At 38.3% G+C, this 20,868-nt stretch overlaps 1 protein-coding gene across 1 annotated transcript in view; it reads left to right on the top strand.

Annotated features, from left to right (window-relative positions):
* COL25A1 (collagen type XXV alpha 1 chain) overlaps positions 1 to 17,052 on the top strand; it is a 323,220-nt gene extending 306,168 nt beyond the window's left edge. The window contains exons 35-38 of the mRNA XM_074823252.1: positions 1,798 to 1,851; positions 8,128 to 8,205; positions 10,518 to 10,556; positions 11,906 to 17,052. Coding sequence (XP_074679353.1) covers positions 1,798 to 1,851; positions 8,128 to 8,205; positions 10,518 to 10,556; positions 11,906 to 11,941 — 207 coding nt within the window. The 3' untranslated portion in view covers positions 11,942 to 17,052. The remainder of the gene's footprint in view (positions 1 to 1,797; positions 1,852 to 8,127; positions 8,206 to 10,517; positions 10,557 to 11,905) is intronic.
* The last annotated feature ends 3,816 nt before the right edge of the window (positions 17,053 to 20,868 follow it).

Here is a 20,868-nt window from a genome sequence, read left to right as displayed (position 1 = left end):
GGAGGAAATCCAGAATGCAAGTGCTCCTGTTTCTGCAGCCAGTGGCCACCAGCTGTCTGGGGATCGTGCGAGAGAGCCAGGAGTTCAGGGTGAACTGCGGAAAGCTGTGATTTTCTTAATGTCAATAAGGTGCTTGGATTTGCGTGCTGCAAGGCTACTTTGCCATTATATTTTTGTTTTGTTTGACACTTCAGAGACCAGTTTTGTTTTCATTTCTGTGCCATGTGCTCAGAAGCAATCTGAGAAGTTCATTATTGATCATTCATAGGTGGAGATGGTATGCTTTAAATCAACTATTTAAATGATATTATCTGTTTCTAAAATATGAGTGAGAACTTCCTTTGGCCTAATGAAGATAGCCCCAATAAAATCAGTTGACTTACTCTCTTTACTTTGCTGATGTTTGGGTCGGGTGTGTACATATACACATGTCCATTCTGTACCTTGACGCAAGAGAAACCATGTAAATGTGCCTGGCTAGGCACAACCAGCCTTTACAAGGGACCTGCAGTGTTTCCATACCCTCTCCAGTCTAATCAGTTTGATTGATTAATTTAAGCTGGAATACAGACTTGTGGTTTAATTAGATCCATTTAGTTGGAATCAGGAGTCAACGACTAGAGACAGTTTTCAGGCTCCATGGAGTGTTAAATTAACTTGCACTGCATGTTTATATGAAGGTCACTTTTGTGAGTTGAATAAAAAAAACACCAATTTCTGTTTCCCCTTCCTGTGTACTAAAAAATGAAAAATGATAGGCTTTCTGTATTTTTAGCTTGCTCCTGGAATCTGCGTACAAACAAAATTTTACAGCCAAGCAAAATTTTACAGTCAAGTTATCAGTTCCTGGCAATGTTAAACACTGACAGAAACATCCTTCACTAACGGCAATGCTGTGTGCTACAGCCTTAGCAACATGGGATACCACTGTGTAGAGGGAGTGCAGAAGTCAGGCATCAAGGCAGCTGTTAGTATCACAGCTTAGGGACGCTAATGTAGTTTATATGGTTCTTTGGCAGGGCAAGGATGGCGAGCCTGGCCTTGATGTAAGTAATATGTATGACCAATACTGTCTTAATGGTAGGTAAGCATCTTTCAAGAAATAGCTTGCTGAGTGTAACACCTTTGTTTCCGTTTAGTGTGCATGCAGTACATACAGAGACTATGCTAAATGCTGCATTTGCTCTTTCTCTGTCATAACAAGGACAAAGATTATGTGGTATACAGCCCTTATTGACAGACCCCAACAGATAGAGTGCTTAGTAATACAAGTAGTTGGGCCTTTGGAAGTCAATAGGCTGAAAAACTGCACTTGGTAAGAAAATATTCAGACTTGTGACTCAGTCACAGAAGAACAAGGAGTCACTAACACTTCGTTAAGTAAATTTATCCTAATTAAAGAGAACAATTCCATAACCTGTAAGGGATACCTTTCAAAATATAGGCTCTTTCTCTGGCATGCTGAAAGGACTTACTGAAAGCTTTTTCCTCTAGAACTACACTGAAATACCTAACTTGGAGGAGCCTTTTCTAGAATGTACATATGCTACATAGCATGGACTGTTGCCATTTTGAGTGATATGATTTTTTTCCACTGGTGGCAAAATGACTCTACCAAACACCGTGACTGACTTGTCTCACGTGCTCTTGTGTGCATGCATGTGTACACATATAATTCACATATACATACAAAGCATGTAGTGAAATCATATTTTTTTATGTTTTCCAAGGGTATTTGAAAGCTTAACCTGCATGTGAATAAAAGTCGACCTATCTTTGTCCATTTTGTTTTCATAGGGTTTCCCTGGTCCTCGAGGAGAAAAGGGTGATATAGGAGAAAAGGGAGAAAAGGTGACCACAGTGTTACTAACTGTTGTTTGATTCCTCAGCCTAGTCAGTTCTGCTGTCTTTATGCTATGAATTGTTCCATTAAAACTTATCTTTGTTTTTACTGTGTGCCAAAAGGCAGGTCATAGATACATGCTAAGCAAAATCATGAAAAAACGTGAAAAATTATGCACAGAACTAGTAATATCACCATGCCCCAGAGCACAGCTTGTTTTTAGGCTCATTTTCTCCAGTCCATCCTATGCTTGTTGAAAATCCGTGTCAGCCTGAAATTTTAATGCAGACATCACTGAAATGTGTCATTGTGGTAGTAATTTTATACTGAAGACCCCAGCTCTGTTCCTTGGCACTATTTGCAGTATAATTGTTGGTCCTAGTCTACCATGCCTGTACACACTACCTGTCCCACACCAAATGGATAAGGACAGAAACCGTTTAAACTTTTTTTTGGCAATGTCTTATTTACAATTAAGTACTTCATGATGCTTGTGGATTGAAATTAAATCATACATTCTACTGCTCTGGTAAACCAACTAGATGGTGAAGTTAACAGAAACAGCCTAACTTCATTTTCATTGTCCAGACACAGTGACTTGGAAGTATGTTAAGTAAAAAGCAATTTAGGACTAAATGCATGCAGAGAAACCTCATCAGCAAATCTCCCCTATTTCTCATTGACACAGAGCCCAGTTACTAAAACTGCTGAATTAGCCCTCACACCAGGCCACTTAATATAAAAGCCCATACACACAGCAGGTGATTTTTCTAGTTCAAAGAACTATTTTTGCCTAGCTGACATGTACAGGGTTATACTAGGTCCACTTCCCATCATGGTATCTTAAACAAGAAGCAGGGCTAAAAAGGCACCACGGCGGTTTTCACCTTTTCTTAATACTGTCAAGCAAAACACTTCCCAAGAACACATTGATAAGGGTACTATGAAATATATCCTTCCCTTCTGTCTCTTGTTATATTGCTTATTTTGAGCTCAGAGACCACTGATAAGGTACTGATTTTGCAGAACAACTGTTGCTTAAGCAGGTGCTCTATGAATACTATAAAGGCAGTGTCTGACCTGGCAGAGTAATCACAATGAATGGTGAGCTTTCTTGCTGTCATAGACTACAGGTCTGTCTGACACAAGTGAACAGCTTTTCTTTTTGAGAGCAGTTTATCAGTAGAAAGGTGTAACTGATAACTATCAGCTCTCATAGATGACTGGCAAAATGGCCAACCTATGCTAAGGGGGAGTTACAGTAGGTGCCAAATCAAATGAGCTTAACGGTGTGTTCTTATACTGGGGTACATTAGAAGGGTTGTGTCCAGAAGATTGAAATAAGTTATTGCCCCTCTCTAATAAATCCCAGTGAAGTTGCTTGAATACTGCAGATGGTATTTTGAGCCTCCCAGTTCAAGAAAAACTTGAGAAATTGGAGAGGAAGAAGGCTATCAAGCTGACAGAGGCCTGGGGCACATGCAACTGATAGAAGAGGTTGAAGGAGGTGGACTGGCTTAGTCTGACAAATAGGAGGCCTAACTACTTGAAGGCGAGATTCAGATGTTGGAGCAAAACTCTTCTGGGTCATGGCAAACAGGAAAACACAGGACCACAAGCTGCTCCTGGGAGGTTCAGAGGGGCTATTAGGAAAACCTTGTTCACTAGGAGGGCAGCACGGCACTGGGACAGTTTTCTAAGAGAGGTGGCTGAACCACTGCCCCTGGAGGACTGCAGGACCTGGTCTGGTCTGACCTGACCTGGCATCAGGAATTGTCCTGCTCAGGGTGGGAGGTTAGACTAGGCAACCATTAGAAGTCCCTTCCAACCAGACCTTCTGAGTCTGTGTTTCCAGGCACAGCTAGAGATACGCAGACAAAATACAGCCATCAGAGCCCCAGAAGATCTCTGGAAGAAAAGCTGGAAGGCTGGTAAAACAGTTGGCTTATATACTATGATATAATGTGGAAATGGAACAGCTGAGATTCTTGTACTCGGGATGTAAAAATATTTTAATGTACTAGAGTATAGCATGCTATTTTTGGGTATTAGTTCATTATTCCCAGAGTCTGACTAAATAGCTCAAACACAGGACCTCCAGTTGCAAGAGGACGAAGGAATTGTGTGTGGAAATTGTATGTGGCCACAAAGCGTGGTTAGGCCTTTTTTTGGAGCTCAGTTGTGATTGAGGCTGCCCACGTAGCCTTGTTCTCTTGGGCTGCGGGACACATCTCCTAGGAAGTCTAGTCCTCCATCCCCCTAAAAATCCAGGAAAAGGCAAAACTTGTTTCTTGAGGAGAATGCATGGGATAAAGTACTTAACAAGTCTGGCAGATATGTCAGAAACCATGTTATCTTGTGGGCTTTCAGATTAAGAGGATTTCCAGGAAGTTAGAATGAAAATGGAGATGAAATTTCTGCCTTAAAAATTCTCAGAATATTCAAAAAAATTAGAAGGCAAAGGAAGGTCCTCCTCAGGGAAAAATCAGGGAAGATATAGCTGAGACCTCCGTGAAAGAGACTTCTGTTGCACAGTTTTGACACATTTTTTTCCAGAAAAGAGGAAGTAGTTGTATCTCGCAAGTAAACTGGTTTCACCAAAACCACCTTAGCTGCATCAATAGTTCCTTTTCCAAATGGAAGGCTCACTCTCAAAAAGCACAACATAATGCAATTAATAGAATCTTTCGTTATAACAAATTTTCTCAGTTCTGATGTTTTCCATTATGTCAATTTCTAATTATGACCAAATTGGTGTAACAGCACCCATTTCAAAAGAGGTAAACCAGTTTACAAGTTGAGGGTCCAGCTCATGATTTCTTGGTATTTAAATATTCCTTACAATATTGGCTGTTAGGCTGACATCACACAAGTTGAGATTAGCAAGTTTCTAGTTAAGAAACTTAATTCAAATTGTACTGCAAAAATATATATCATTACTAACGTTCTATTGAGAACCAGTGACACTTGGTTTTTTCATAGACAAGCTATGATCGGCAGGGAATAAATCTTTACTTCTTCAGTTTGAGATGAGTCCCAGACTGATGATTTTTATTTTAGCCTGTCAGTAGTTCTGCTACAGTGAAAGCAAGTCAGTGTTTGCATTATGTCTGCTTAACTTGGCTGTAAAAATAATTTTTTTAAGTGTCCTAGCTGTAATTACTGGTATAAAATTATAGTCCAGGAGCACTTAGCACGAAAAAGGTTTGTACAATTGATTTTGTATTTTCAAGTTGTATGAATAGAAAAAAAAAAATCTTTTTAAAAAGGAATAACCTTTAACAAAAGGTAGAGATTGTTGTGGGGAGGAGGAGATAAGGGGGTCCTCATCCCAAATGTGCACTTTTGTTATAAATATTGACAAAGCAGTATGATGTATCACAACAGCATCTGGAGAGACATCATCCTTTTTCTCCTACACCCTGTATGGATGAAAATCTGTGCACGTGAGCATTGGAGATTGTTCTAACCATAACGATGCTACAGCAGTGCCACAAATTTGTATTTCTCTAGGTGCTGAGGAAGGGCAGGAATTAATTTTTTTTAAATCATCATCAGATGTAGATTCTCCATATCTCCTGTGTTTCTCTATAGTTCAGGGTAAGGAGCTGAAGACTGAGAGACAAGAACTGAGTCTGTGGAAAAAGTAGTAAAGTACTCAGGAAATCCAGGCTATTCTCTACACCTATGACTGTTGCACTGGTTTGAATAAGATCATAGGTTTGCCCTGCAAAACTGGAAGTTTAAATAGTTATCTGCTGACTTGTAAGACAAGTAAAAGAAATACAAGTCCTAAAGATACAAAACAGTCTGAAACCAAAAGGTACTGTCCATTTTCAGAATAATTTTTGAAGTATGTCCGTGCTCTGGGCTTGCATAACACTCACAGCAAATCTATTGGTGGTACATTGAGCACAAATAACATGAGATTTGACCCTGAAACTGTTGAGCTTCTGTGCTGTGCTGTCATGTTATAGGTTTAAGATGAAAACTTAAGCAATTTACAGTTCTTGACTTGGGATTTTTTTACATCACAATCTTCTAATTTGGTGAAGAAGGGTAATGTTTGGATTGCTGTTTTCCTAAATATTATCCTGTGACTTTTTGGCACACAGAAAAGATAGACAAGAAACTTTGCTCCTATCGTGTCATGAATGCAATATGATTTGTTCATGGAAAATATTTTTTTCATTCAAATGTGTCAAGTATGCTGATATTAAATGAATAATGTGCTTTCCTTCCTTTTTTAAATATGATATTGCTAATTAATTTTTGATTGTGTAAAAATGTTTTTTCTCTCTTGGTAATGGATTAAGTCTTCCTGTACTGGTGTGGAACTAGTTAAATGTCTATTTACTATGCTTCATCAAAATTCGTCTGTCTTTCCAAAGGGGCATTCCTTCCTTCTCCTTTTACCTTCATTCCTTGCAATTCCTCTGTCTTTTTTACCCTTTTCCTCACAAATTAAATCCTCCCAATAGCCACAACCTCGCTTGCTGGTTCTCCAATGTCATACTAATTTTCCTATGACTATTTTTCCCATTTCTTTGTGATATTCCTGATTTACTCATCTTTCCTTCCCATTTTTTACAATCCTAGTCCAATTTGTTTATTTTTTTTTTAACAGAACCTTTTTTGATTTTTGTGAAATTGAGAGCAAACCTGAAACTCATTTACCATTGTGATCAACTGGTGTGAAATCAATTATAAAATGAACTCTCTAAACATCTTATACTGCTTGAAGGTGAGGTCATCTTTGCAGGTAACTTTGTTGAGGGGAGTCATCTCATTTCCATAAGTAATTAAAGCATTGGAAGTTTTACATTTAAAAAGAAAACTCAGTGTGAAATCAAAGGACTGAATTTCAGCAGAATAGACAAAATGTTACCTGCAGTAGAGAGAACACTTAAATGTTGGAATATTTAAATAAAGAATCTAATTATCACTTCTGATTACTTTATGATACAAGACATTATGAAATCATTGAAAGTGTCGTAGCACCTCTCCATCAAGCAGTTCAAATGTTTTGATTTCTGTAACAGGGTTTGAAATGGTCGTGTTGTATTTGGAGTGACAGGAGTGCACCTTCAGTGATGTCTGTGGGTTTCTGTGGACGCCACTGAGAACAAGATTTGTCCCAAACTCTTACCACACTGCAAACGGTCAGTTCAGCAAAGGAAGCTCCAGGCCAGTTTCACCCTTGACGTGACACCGTGGAAGTTGATAGAATTTAGCCAGAGACCAGCCATCCCTGGGAAGCATCCATGCCACAGGTCTTTTTTAGAGGGACTATTCTGATGTACTCTGCTTTTGCACTAGTGACAAATCTTCTAGGGAAGCTGACAAATTCAGCCTAGTCTGTTTGTTCACATCAGTACTATCACTTAGAACAAATAGGAGATCTCTTATTTTGGACTGTGGATTGGAGGGATTTGCAGATTTGCCTCTGTCTCAAGAAATTGATGATTTCAAGCCCTGTTTTAGGATTCAAAATATTCATAATACTGATATGAAATACCAACACAAACTAATACCGACTGATTCCAGTTCTTGCTTGTGATCATATAATTTATTTTTCCACATAATGCACCACCCAAACCAGAACACAGTGGTAAGTGTCCTTTCAGCTCTCCATTGGCTTAAAAAGAAAAACCCAAACTTTTAAACCAATCTTTCTTTAATTTTTTTCCAAAAGAATGAAACTTGTTTTATCCAAACCATTGTATCCACAGGGGGAAAAGGGAAAGAAAGGCAAAAAGGGGCCTAAAGGGGAGAAAGGAGAACAGGGTGCTCCTGGATTAGATGCACCTTGCCCATTGGTACGTCTTACTTGTGTATTGGAGATTTGATCATCCTGCTGTAGACTGATGGAATAAGAAATGGGGGGAGAGGAACAAGCACCAGCTTCTGTGTCACCTGTTACCGTTTCTTAATGCAGCCTTATCTCAAGTTCTGGCAAATTCTGGAGAAGACTTTGTCAACCTTCTAATTTGGTTTAAAGCACCAGACTTTAAACCAAACCTAATTTGGTTTAAAGCACCAGACAATACCTTCAGGCTAAATTTGTGGGGTTTGTTGGTGGTTTTTTTCATTATTTTCTGCCAAACATGTTGGAAAGGAACCAAATCTGGGATGTGCCAGAGTCAGTGCCCCACAGGTTGAAATCACACCACAGTGGTCAGCTTGCTCCTCTTGCCTCTCTATTGTTGTTTATTCACTCCAGCTAAGTCAATACTGAAGGCATTTCCTTGACAGTAACATTGCAAGTTAATCTTTACAAACAGGGATTCCGTGGAATTAAGGGGGAAAAAGGGGAGCCAGGCCAGCCTGGCCTGGATGGGCTGGATGCCCCTTGCCAATTGGTACAGTATTTCTCTTTCCTACCAACCCTGCATGCAGTTCCTTTGTTTGTAGTCAGCCATTCTCAATGTAAAGTAATGTTTTTCTGAGCTGACTTTACATTATTCACGTAACACATGCATGTGCATGAACAAACCAACTGCTTAAGTGATCATAACTGCAATGAGAGAACACACATTTTTGTTGACAACTCAAACCTAACTCTCAGCAGTCTGCTCCCACATCACATGGCAATTTATAAGTTTGTGTCCTTCCTACATTTTCCCTAAGAATCGTTGGTTTGTTATTTTCCTCACAAAATACCTATTGCCTTACTCACCCTGAACGCAGGTCTTTGTAGAAATGTATCACAATGTCCACTTCTAATCAAGTCTGATGACTTCTGTCTGCACTGGCTCAATTCTTCACCCTAGCCTGTCCCAGAGCTACTCTGCCCCCTGGACTTCCTTTCAAATTCATGTAGTCTTAGATGCACGTTTTCAGGATTTGGCCAAAATGAGTCACATACAGAATGATGTAAATATTACTTCTAAAAATCAAATCATAGGTTTCCAGTAAGGCAAGCTGGAGTCTGATCTCCCAGACCTTACACAAGTAATGATTTTATTGTCTATCCTGTTCATCAAATACTATTCAAACAGATCTGGAAGTGAAAAGCTTACCTGACGTTTGTAAGAAGATAACGGTCTGCAGCCCAAACCCTCACTGTCTTTGTTATTTAATGTCTTCAATTTAATGGTCTTACCCTTGGAACTTACCTTCCTGGAATACACACAACACTCCCCACCCTATGTTAGCATGAATTCAAGTTCCCACCTATACTAAAATGCTACTTGTTGTCCCTCTCCCTTGTACCAATCTGGCAACAGTGATTTTTATTTAATGGCAAAGTAAGTTTAAATTCTTTTCCATTTAAAAAAAGAAGAACAGTACATACACATTTAAAGATACAAGGAAGATTTTCATTTGTTCACAGTAAAATTTGATCTGCATGTTCTGATATTGTTTGGTGCTTAAGCACGGTTCTCTAAGATGAATGTTAAGTAGATTTTATTTCAACTATAGAACTTCTAATTTGAAGTCGATGGATTTTAATCTTAAATACATAGTCCATTAAGATTATTCCATAGTCCATTTTGTTTGCTTCCAATTAATGGTAACCATATCTCATATTTTGTTGGGGATAATCAAGCATGCTTTTGTAATTTAAAAATGTTTCTCTGTATTATCATTTATATCTGGAGATTCACTAACAATCATTGATAGATGAAAAATGTTCTGTTCATAGAATAAGCTGCTAAGCACACAGCACTGTTTCTTGCTTTAGGTAGCAAGCATTCCTATCAGATTACATGCAAGCACATTCAAATATTCTCATTAACCACTGTCTTCACATGTAAATTCACATATAACAAGTATTGTTATTCTATATTCTAAAAAATGTCAGGGCCTGATTTTTTTCTGCTCATGTATGATCTAGTGCCCCTAATTCTGAGCATGTAACTCTAATTCTGAGCATGTAACTCTTTGGATAAGTCCTGTATAGCCATGTAAATTGGAATTAGTTCCATGCAAACCGGTTTGACTGTGGTCAAAAGTTGGCTTTGATCTTACTGGACACATGGAGATATGTGAAAATAGGGTGGTGACAGAAAAGAAATGGAGTGACTCTCACTAACATAAGAAGAAATTAGGTGGGCATATTATCCAAGCAATGAAATAATCAGTGCTGCTGTACTGCCCTCCTCCCACCACTGATGTTTTCTTCCACTGTGTCACTTGAGGTATGTTCAGGCCTTAAGATTTTGTTGCTTCATTCGGAAGCTAAGAATGAAAGTGAACAGAAAAGATCCCACTCAAATTTGAGACTTGCTATCTTATCATTGGGTTAACTTTGTACTAGGGGCCCATAAAACACAATACCCTCCAGATAAAACTGATAATATTTTTTTTGCTCATTGATCTTGTACATTCAGCTACAGATTGTTGTGAATAACAGATTATATTTAAAATAATATGCAGCCTGAGCTCTAACAGCAATAAGAAACTGATGAAGATGTTTGATTTAGGAAAAAAAATCTTTATGGCAGAGAGGCGCACATATGTATTTACAGTGTAAACCTTCTCTCCTTTGGCATTTCTTTCACCTTGAGAACAAGAGAGGAAATAAGTTAGGAACTGGTAGCTATTTAGTAGATAAAAAGTCAGAGCTGCTTCAGCTGTTCTAACAGATGTTGATGTAATATCTATCCTATCAAACCTAACTATGCTTTTTTGCTTGTTTCCCCCCCGCCCCCCCCCCTCCTTGAAACAGGGTCCTGATGGATTACCAATGCCTGGCTGTTGGCAAAAGGTAGGATGGGCAGAGCTTTTTCTTTTCAGGGGCAGTACTTGCTTGACACACAGAAAAGCCTGTCACAGTGATACTGAACAGTATCAGAATATACTTCAGAGCCTCTTAGACAGATGTATGCAACAATGCAAAATAAGACCTCACCATGACAGTAGTCGGTGTGATGGGGTTGTAATATATGTAGAAGTAATAACTCATTGAGGCAGTATTGTAGAAACAGTTGGCGTTGGATTTCTGGAAATTCCAAGACTTTTCTCTTTCATATGAAGAATCACACATCCTTTGGTTTCTGCACTTTATCGCTGCTTTCCATTCTTGATAAAAATTCATGGATATGGCATTTTTATCAAATATTTCTATTGATCTATTATGATATTATTTTTCTGGGATACCCAGAAGAACAGTGCATCCTGCCCTTCTCTTTGCCTTACATTTCTATTCTTCTATACATTCTCCTGGTTGTTATGTTGTCTGCTAATATTAACTGGCAACGTTATTTTAGTAAAGATTTAACCTAGACACTGCTAGATTTAAAAACAGCATTCAGAATAATGTAGATGGAGGGATACTGGTGTATAATACATTAGAAAACATAACGCATAAGTGAAATCCTGGGTGCATTTATCTCTGAATAATAGCTGGTGCTGAGGAAATAACTATCCCTATCTGCAAGTCTGCCTTTTCTATGAATTTGGAATAGAAATTTGAAATATCGGTTTACTAATTTGATTAATCTGTATCTCTTTTTGTCTCTGCAGTGATGAATCTAACCTTACAAGCATGAAGTTGTGTATATAGTGCTCCACTTTTTGTATTTATAGTTGAAAACTGAAAATTCAATTTTACAAGTCTGAGATATGTTTACATGTAGCTGCTTCTACTTGTTTGCAATAGTCCATGTGTACATCTTTTTTTCACTTACATCTGCAGTTAGATGATATATAACTGCAGGGTAAACCTGCAAAGATTCTCTCTCTAATGAGAGAGAGAATGATCTTGATACAATGATCAATAATAGAAATCTGATTATTTCTGTAAATTCTTATATTTTGGCTTGTGGACCTGCATGGACAATGAGTGCCATGAACTAGTTTACAAGAAATTGTGACCAAATAAGAGCAAAATGCTATGAAATGTACTGTACCAGCTGCTGTTGGAGTTTACTGACTTGGCTTCCATGTCCATCTTAAACACTTCACTGATTCATGCCACCATATCTGCTTGTACGGACTAAAAGCATGAGTTTGTGTGCCAAACCTGCTTGTTGTGTGATCACGTCATGTGCTAAATGGCTGCTCACAGTGACCTTTGATTCCAGCTTCTGAATTGTTTCCTTTTGTCATCTCAAGGGAGTCACACCATGGCTTATTGCTAAAAAGAGATAAACCAGAGGAGGATAGAAAAAGGCCTTGAATTTTTGGGGAATAGAGTTCCAGCTGCAGGTGGATGGCTTCCAGTCTTGCGGGTCACCTGGCCCCTTTGATCAAAGAGGGTCCTGCCGGTTAATCAGCATCGGTTTGCCTTGCACTGCTCACGGTCGCGAAGACATTCACGATAGGCCCTGTCGAGTCCTTACTCAAGAAGGAAAGAAGTTAGAAGAAGAAACCAGACTTCTCTGTGGGTTGTTTGAAAAGGTTACAGAGGTGCTGCAGGGATCACTTGGTGGCAGACACCGCCTGAGACCAGAAGCTTCTCAACCTTACTCAAGGATGGACAGAGTATATGCTCTGCATATTGTATTTTGGGACTGCTGGAGGAAAAAGCATTCTTGAGGCGGGGATGAATTGGAACATCCTCCTCCAGAGGAGGAGGATAATGGAACTGGCCAGAGATGTATGTACCATGGTGTGGTTTTCAGGTGATACAGTTCAAATTACACAAAACTAGCTGAACTTCTCTGCAGAATTTTGGAAGCTATGGTTAATTTTGTTTCTTTTTCCCATAACTGTTGCCATAAAGGATGCATTTCAATAATCTATTCAACATTTATGATGATGGCATTGGAGAAAATACTTCAAGTCACATGTTCATCTTATTTCAGTATTAACAGTTTTTATTTCAGAGTCTTTGAAGCCTGTAAGTCTAAAAAAGAAAAGAGTTTATTTTTGTGTTTCACAGACTGATTTATTCTTCTTGTTCTTCTTCTGCTGTTACAGTGACCTTAGTGGACATTACTACTCAAAAAACATTGGAGAGAAACAAGTCTGTGTGATTACCACTGCACACTTGTCATCGCACTACACTGTTAAAGGTGTCGGTATTTCTGTTCAGATTAATAGTTTTCTACAGAAACGTTGCCAAAGTTTTGCTTCTCCACTTTTTTTTCTTGCTAGAAATACTTAATTTGTGCACATTTGTAGTTTTTGCCATGAGGTACTTTTTCCAGTTTTGAGTCTTCATATGGTGCACTATAGTTAGTTTGAGAGACTAGTTTATGAGAAATGGTGCCATATTTGGCAGATGGAAATTCTTTTTATATCACTTCCGTTCCTAGTGTATAGCAGGATGATCACAAACTTTTGTAGTTACTTTTCTGAGGCTGTCTTTCATATGTAGACCAAAAGTAAAGTTGAGGAAGACAGCTTGTCTCCATCCATGTGCAGGCACCTTGCCCTTCTTGGAATGCATATTTTTCCTTGCTCCATCATTTCTATATCATGTGAAGACAGGGACCTGCTGTGGTTGCACTTTTCGTATTGCTGCACAATCTCAGATGAATGGAAATGCCACTATAATGCAGTCTTTCACTTTACTAAATCTTTATTGTCATTTTGATATATCAGAAACAAAACCAGCTTTTCATGGGGGAAAATCTTCCACAGATTTTTAAAACTAAAAATTAATTTAGTGGCCTCCATCTAGTGGTACCTTACTAATAAAAACAAAATTCCAACACTATATAGATATGTATACTGAATATATATATATTTACTGCTCAGTTCCATTTTTCCAATAGTAAGAAACAAACAAGTGTTCACAGGTACAAGAAAAAATGTTTTTATTAAATATTCACAGATGCAAGTATCAACCTGTTTGAATAATCATGATTACAATATTAAAAGCCTTCACATGGCATAGACTGAATATAAAGTGTTAATAGAGTGCTACAGCAGTAATGTGAATAAGGGACTTTCCAGAAAGGGGACAAGAGGAGCACCATGTAAGCCCTCTGACTTGTCAGTTTTAGTCTGCTTGTTTAAGGAGCACTATCTCAAAAAACAACAGACTGAGGAGCAAGCTGCCCGTCTAACAGAAAAGAGTCTCTTAACACTTATGTCTTCACTTGGCACATCTGGCTAGGTATGTTATAGATGTGAAACATTTTCATAAAATGTCAAATACTGGCAATCATACAGTGAGATGAAATATTTTTTAAATGTCCCTCAGAGTATTCAAATGCACAGTCAGGTGGGATGTTTTCTTATCTGGCTAGATGTTTTAGCAGTTCCATATCAAGAGTGGCCACAAACACAGCTCATTTAAAAAATAGCAACAAGATAAACAGCTATTAAATGCATGCTGTCATTAGCACTTCCATATTTTTTTAAATTTGTATACCTATATTTTTAGACTGTCCTCACAGCATCCATTTCTACACACATCAATAAAGTTAGCAGAACCGCGGTTCATGATTTCTTCATTCAGGATATAATTATAAACACTACTGTTAGGCGTTAGTCAAAACTCAATTCTCCTTTAACTCCGTGACACTGAGACCCTGCTGAAGAAACACTTAAGCATCTTAATTCACTTTCTTTTCTGCCTTGTAAAGAAATTTCTTTATTTAACTCCCACCAGGTAGGAACGCTTTGATTTTTTTCCAAATAATCTAACTTAACTTTTTAAAGCTTCCATATTGTTCAATATCATGAAAAGTTCATTCCATTTAAATGACCATGGGTGAACAGCAGATAGTTTAGTTTGACAGGATAAAGTACATACACAGATTTGACATTAATATTTTCATCTCAAAGATTGACTTGAAATGAAACCTAACAGTATCTAGAAAAGTTACATGTTCAGTATAAGAAAAAAAAACGGATTTAATATTTCATCAAGAAAAGCACCCTTTGAAGACTTGCAGCATGTTTATTTTGTTTAAAAAACAACTATTTTTGGTGCTAGTGTATCTTTTTTCTTTTGATGGCAAAGCTACAGTTTGAACCACCTGCGTGTTGTATCTTTTAGTAGCATTCCTCCAAATAGACATGATTTGTTTTGTTTAGTTTGTGACAGGAACAGTAGTTCCTCTACCAGTCTTTTCAGTTGTAGAAATGTGTAGTGGTATTAGTCTGCATAGTTTCTATATCCCTGACTTTTTCAGGTATGATTAATTCTTGTTTCTTTGAGAGTTTTCAGTATTTGTTTCATACCGAGTTTTGTAATCATCTGTTACCACATTTTGCAGAAGTCCTGCTACAGAAGCAGCAAGTTTTTTAAGCACTGTATGGAATATATCTAACATACATGGTCCTTGTCTTCATATTCATAGATTAGCTACGGGGAATCTTTCTTTCAGGATGCTTTGGACACCTTTTTATTTTTTCCTGAGGTAAAGCATGAAATGTTAACTCATGAAGCAATGATACAATGTATTTTTTTGATTTATATTTTTATTTATTGCTGATTTTGATGTCACGTTCTGATAGTGTAGCCAGGCAGAATGACACTCTTCATACAGCTGTTTATATATTCTATTAGTCTACTGTGTAAGTAGTATGAATGAGTTTCAGAATGATCAAATCCATAAACCTGCACATGTGTAAAGTATAGAGTTTAAAAAGGGATAATTCTTAAGATTGATGTACAGGGTGGAAAATTAGCATCAGATCCACTGAGCGTTACACTGGCGGAAGAGTGCACGTGAGCATTGGTTACTCAGTTATGCCAGCAAAAGAAACAATGCAACCCCAAATGAGATGAGCAGACCTTTGGTCCTTGTGGGAGGTGGTGCTGCATAAGGCTGGAGGCCGAGTCAGGGGATGTGGTTCAAATCCTGGATCCTGTCAGGATTTAGAGAGAGTTGTCCCACTGACCAACACAGCACCTGGATTGCAAACCTGGGCTCAGCCATGCAAGGCTCTTCACTTGGCTGTGCCTCCCTTTCCTCAGCAAGAAAACAGGGAGAGCAATGCATCCTTCCCTTGCAAAGTGCTTTGCGACATGCAGAAGGAAGGAGTTAGGTATTGATCTTAATAACAAGGGGAATATTATCAACTTCAACAGTGGGGTTTTGCATAAATCAGGACCACTTCAGTGAGTAAAAACTGCAGATACGCCCAGTCTATAGAATGTGATGAAGATGTTCAAGGCATGCAGAAGCTGACCTTTCCTTTTTAATTTCCTGATCTCTGCTGCTTGACCATCTTAAATTACATTTTTAAATCTCTGTATTTTACCTAATAAGACCTAAATTTTGACACTACAGAGTCACACAAAACACTAGTATCTGCAAAGATAGTGGTCAAAAGAAAATTTAATTTTTAGTCACTGCAAAAAATGATTCTATTTCAGTGACTAGAATTAAAACTAACACCTGATTTTACTTTTTTTTTCTTTTCTGCAACTTGCTTTTATGGATCTGAATGTTGCTATCATGTACAAATGAAGATTTTCTTGCACCCTCTGCTATTGAAGTATTTTACATGGTGGTTGGATTCATTAAATGCTGTTAGAAACAAGTGCCTGCCACCATCATTTCTGGCAGAATTTGAAAAAGACACTCCACAAAACAGGTGGAGTTTGTATTTTAAAAAAAGGATTTGGAGTGTTGCTTTTGTTTCATTTTGTTTTTAAATGCATCCAGTTATCAATGCTGCTTGGAAATTGAATTGTCTTTGGAAAACAGGGGGCCTTAACTTAACCTGGGACCGTTAGTGTTTTAGTTGTTTCTATTGAAAAAATAAATTGTATGAATTTCCCAGATACCATTGGTACTTGCACACTTCTCTGAAGTATTATGAAGAGTTGGGTTGGTGAAAGAATGTTTTACATATTGTTAACATATATGTGGATATTCTTATATTATTGTACATGTTTGGGAAAGTATCACACAACTTTAAAAATGTTATTAAGATGTATGTATCTGACTTTTTCCTTTGGAAAATATTATATATTTTTATTTGTATTTTTTACTTTTTTAAGTTCAGCTATATGTGCTGTTATTTTTGTATTGCAAATGGTCTCATAAATGCAGTAGAAGTGATAAAAATACAAAGAAAAGTAATTTGGCAAGGATTACAATGCTTGGGGGGAAAATCACATGCGTCGGTATCATATTATCAATACTAGAAATATTTTGAGTGTCTTAGCACTGTAAATATGTCACGAGACCTCCTTTGGCGAGTAATGTAAAGAATTGCAAGGTTTTAATCACCCGTTTTAACTTGTTATTAATTACCACTTTCTTGTGGCCTCTGGTCCTGACTTAATTGAACTGATCAAACAGCATGCTTTTGTTTTTATTATTAAAATTTCTCCTTGTTTTTCAGTTGAATACTGTTTTGTTTTCTTTCAGTTTTGTACTTCAGGTTTTGTTTCTTGCTTGTGAGAAGTTGATCTTCAGAATTATTTTTACACTATTTATGATTTATTTTCATAATGTAAAAAGTGTGTAATTATTAAAATATTAATCCAACCATTGGTGCTGATTTTGCATAATTACAAAGTTCGTAGTGTTGCTGCAAAAAATTGTTCTTGTCTGTCTGGATTGGAAAAAGTGTGTGCTGCATTGTGCCAATCTGTAGTTTGAAATCTAGTGCAGGTCCTGTCAGTCAGTATTCACATTCACACAAAAGTCAGGGCATTTACAACATGTTCCATTTTCCTATAGCATGCAATAAAAAACCAAAGAAATAAAGCTGAAAATCACCAGTCTCCCCTTTCTGTAATTCTGAAGGTGAAAAATAAACCTGAACTGCTGAAAAATAAAGATGTACACAGGCAGTGTCATGAGTAACAGTGCAAGCTAGAAAATATGAAGGTCTGTTTTACCAAAAATCCGGTTAGTTCAGAAAAGATGGAGCATAATAATTATTGCAGAATGGTATATTTTCAAGTACCCTTGTCTAAGATGACACATTTTTGCAGGAGTCTCCTTGAACAAAGGACTTTTTTTGAAAAATAAAACATTGGGCAGCAGCTGTAATCTCTTCAAAGCAGTATTTCAATGTTTGGGTTTCTAAATCCCAAAATATTTCAGACAAACAAAACACTCCCCGTTGTTTCCCCTTCCATCACCTCAAAAATGTACTCACTCTAGGCCGGTGGTTCTCAACCTGTGGTCCGCGATGTTGTCACAGGGGGTCTGTGAAGGCTTAAATCAGGGGTGGGGAACGTCCAGTCCGGAAGCATTTGATCTGGCCCGCGGCAAGCACTGCGCCTCCTTTTTCCATAGCCCCCTCCCCTCAATGCTCCTCTCATACTCAAGCCCCGACCCCTGCCTGCCCTGACACGCTAGTATATTCAGTGCTAGTGTGGCTGTTGGGACCCACTTTAACTAGGCAGTTTTTCTCTTAAAGACATTTTCTTAACCCAACGGCCCTCTTTAGGGCCCCAACAGGGCTGAGGTCTGTTCCTCCAAGTGGTGGCCCTGGACCCGTAAACGAAAATATATGGTGACTGAACACAGACAAACAAGGGGGGAGGTGAGAAGAATTGTCAAAACTTTTCATCAAATTTTAATGTAAAAATTGGAATCAAATTTAGAATTAGCACATTAAAATACCATAAAATAGGCCATTTGAGCAAGAGTGTTGATGCTATTATTTTAAATTCATATGGAATCATTGCAATAAAGATTATAATAGGAGTGTGTGCATTAGCAAATTAACTTATTTCCCCTTCTCTCCAAATTTGAAGACCCTTAATGAGAAAATTGAAATAAATATTTGATGCAGTCTAGTGCTTTAAATCTTGAACTGAGTCTTGGTGGTCCGCAGCCACAAAACGTATTTAAAGGGGGTCCGTGGTGAAGGAAAGGTTGAGAACCCCTGCTCTAGGCTAAGAGAGAGAATGAGCACCATGAGGGTTTGACCTGTACTCTTAACTCCTGGTAATCTCCATAAATGTCCATTAAACTTACCTAACTCTGTTTTAGACTCTTGGGGTAACTAAAAATAGCTTTGCTCCCTTTTCCAGATGAGGTACATACAGCTCAGTGTACCCAGCATCCCTGAGGACGTGCCCAGCGCCACTGAGGGCAGATGCTGCTCTGCCACGTGCGGCCCAGATGGCTGCAAGCGCTGCTGCCACCCCAGCCAGGCAGTCCAGACCCAGGCAAAGTCTTCGCTTCTGCTGTGGTTGCTCTTGGGCTTTTCTTTCTTCCAGCTTCCTCCTTTCTTCTCCTTTTGTAGATGAGGGAAGGCGGTTCCAGATGATGCTGCTGCTGTCCTGCCAAGAAACAAAGTACGTTCTGGACAATTCCTGCTTTTTTTCCTCTCAGTGCTGTAGCTACTCTGATGTTAGCCAAGTCACTGTAAGCATTCTGCCTGCAGTCTATGTATGTTCACTGGTGTCGTTACCAGTATGGTAACAAAACCTGCCCTGGCTGCTGCTGGAGTCCTTTTACTGCCTCCCTGTTATTTTTCAGTATCACACTCCCTCTAAAGTCAAACCTCAGCTAACCAGTATCCTATAGCCTTCACATCCTACAGCACTCCTGGGACATGACTTTCCTTCAGAATTTTGTGACGTGCCAAAGCACACGCAGGGCTGCATGTGAAATGCCTGACGCTTCTCCCTCTTTTTTTTTTTTTAATGGACCTTTTAATTAAATACTTAAAGGCCATTACTCACATCGAATTTTGCTTTGTGGACCTTCTAAACTTCCTAATCCCTACCCATTTGTAACAAGGACTCTACAAAAGTCAAAAAAAACCCAATAGAAGTGGCTTCTCATATCCTCGTCTCACACAGCTTCACCTAGTGGCTCAGTTATAATAATCACACACAAATAAATGTTTAAAAACAAAAAGAACAAAACAAAATGAGCTGACAAAGCATTCATGTTCCAGCAAGTAGTAACAACTGCACCCAAATAAATATTAAAAGAAGACAAACATGGGAATGCCAAGACATTTAAGTCATGTTCCTGCAAGCAGAATCTTCATGACTTCCCAGAGTTAATAATTTGTTTTCTCTTCTGTTGGCTTCTGCTAATTTCCAGACGGAGTATTCACAGGGCATTCTCCTCTCCTGGCTGCAGTAGAAAAATAAAGTGTTGTTGGATTCATGCTCAAAACTTGAAGCTTGGATGCTCCATATATATGTAGGTATATATGTGTCTATATGCACATATATACAAATAGATGCATATAGATATATGCATGCATACAAATATATATACATGACCTGCAGTATTCAGGAAAATACTGTACACAAGCCTTCTCAGAGAGATCACAGCCTGCTAGTATAGTTACACTCAGGCTGGTTTAGTCTGTCTCTGACAGCAAAGCTGGGCACAGCTCCTGTCACATCAACCAAGATGCAGGTTTTTCATGTGCTTACACCAAGACAGAATGTTCAAAACTAAGAAATATCCTGATTTTTTTTGTCTGGGCAGGTTACAGCTTGACTCAGTTTTCCATGTGCCCACACCTAAAGTGAGCAGTCACTGGCATCACCTTTGTCTGGCTGCTCCCTCCTGCAGCTGACAAGTACCTGTCAACTTTTTGCAAACTAATTTTAGGAACTCTCTTCTCTTTGGCATATTAAGATTTTTATGAGGTAATTGTTTCTGGTTGAGATAAAACTGATAAAAACAAATATTTCCAAAAAAGAATATAATCTAAAATACCAACTGTCCCTATTATATCAATTAGCTTGTGTCAGAAAAATGTATATAGAATAAAGTTGCCATTTAAAAATCTGAAACTGCAAACACTACAGGTACATTCAGCAATGAAATGATTCTCAAAAATTATTCAGGACCCAGCAAGCATGCAAATGGCTCTGGAAAGTGATGCCGTGAAGCTCAGTAAGTAACATAATCTTGCTCTTTTCTGCCTTCCCCTTGGCCTATTTGTACCCAATTAACTCATCCTGCGTTCGACTGACTCAGCAGCCTGCTGCACAGATCACTGCATCGACTCTCAGGCAAGTCCATTCCTCTTTCAGAGTAAATGCCAAGCAGCTGGCTATCCCTGAGAAGGTGCAGACAAGTACGGTTTGTCCATCTTTACCTTTCTGTACTGAAACAGATTTTCAGTGCAGATTATTTTCCACTGAGGATCTGTAATGAGTTTGCTTCTCAGGATACACTAGCAATACATTGTTTTTTCAAAGTTATAGTAACTCCTTAAACAGTTAAATA

Source organism: Strix aluco, chromosome 4 (genome assembly GCF_031877795.1).
Source record: "Strix aluco isolate bStrAlu1 chromosome 4, bStrAlu1.hap1, whole genome shotgun sequence".
In the NCBI taxonomy this organism is placed as follows: Eukaryota; Metazoa; Chordata; class Aves; order Strigiformes; family Strigidae; genus Strix; species Strix aluco.
The sequence above is the reverse complement of the archived record's forward strand: the minus strand, read 5'-3'. Positions and strand labels throughout refer to the sequence as shown.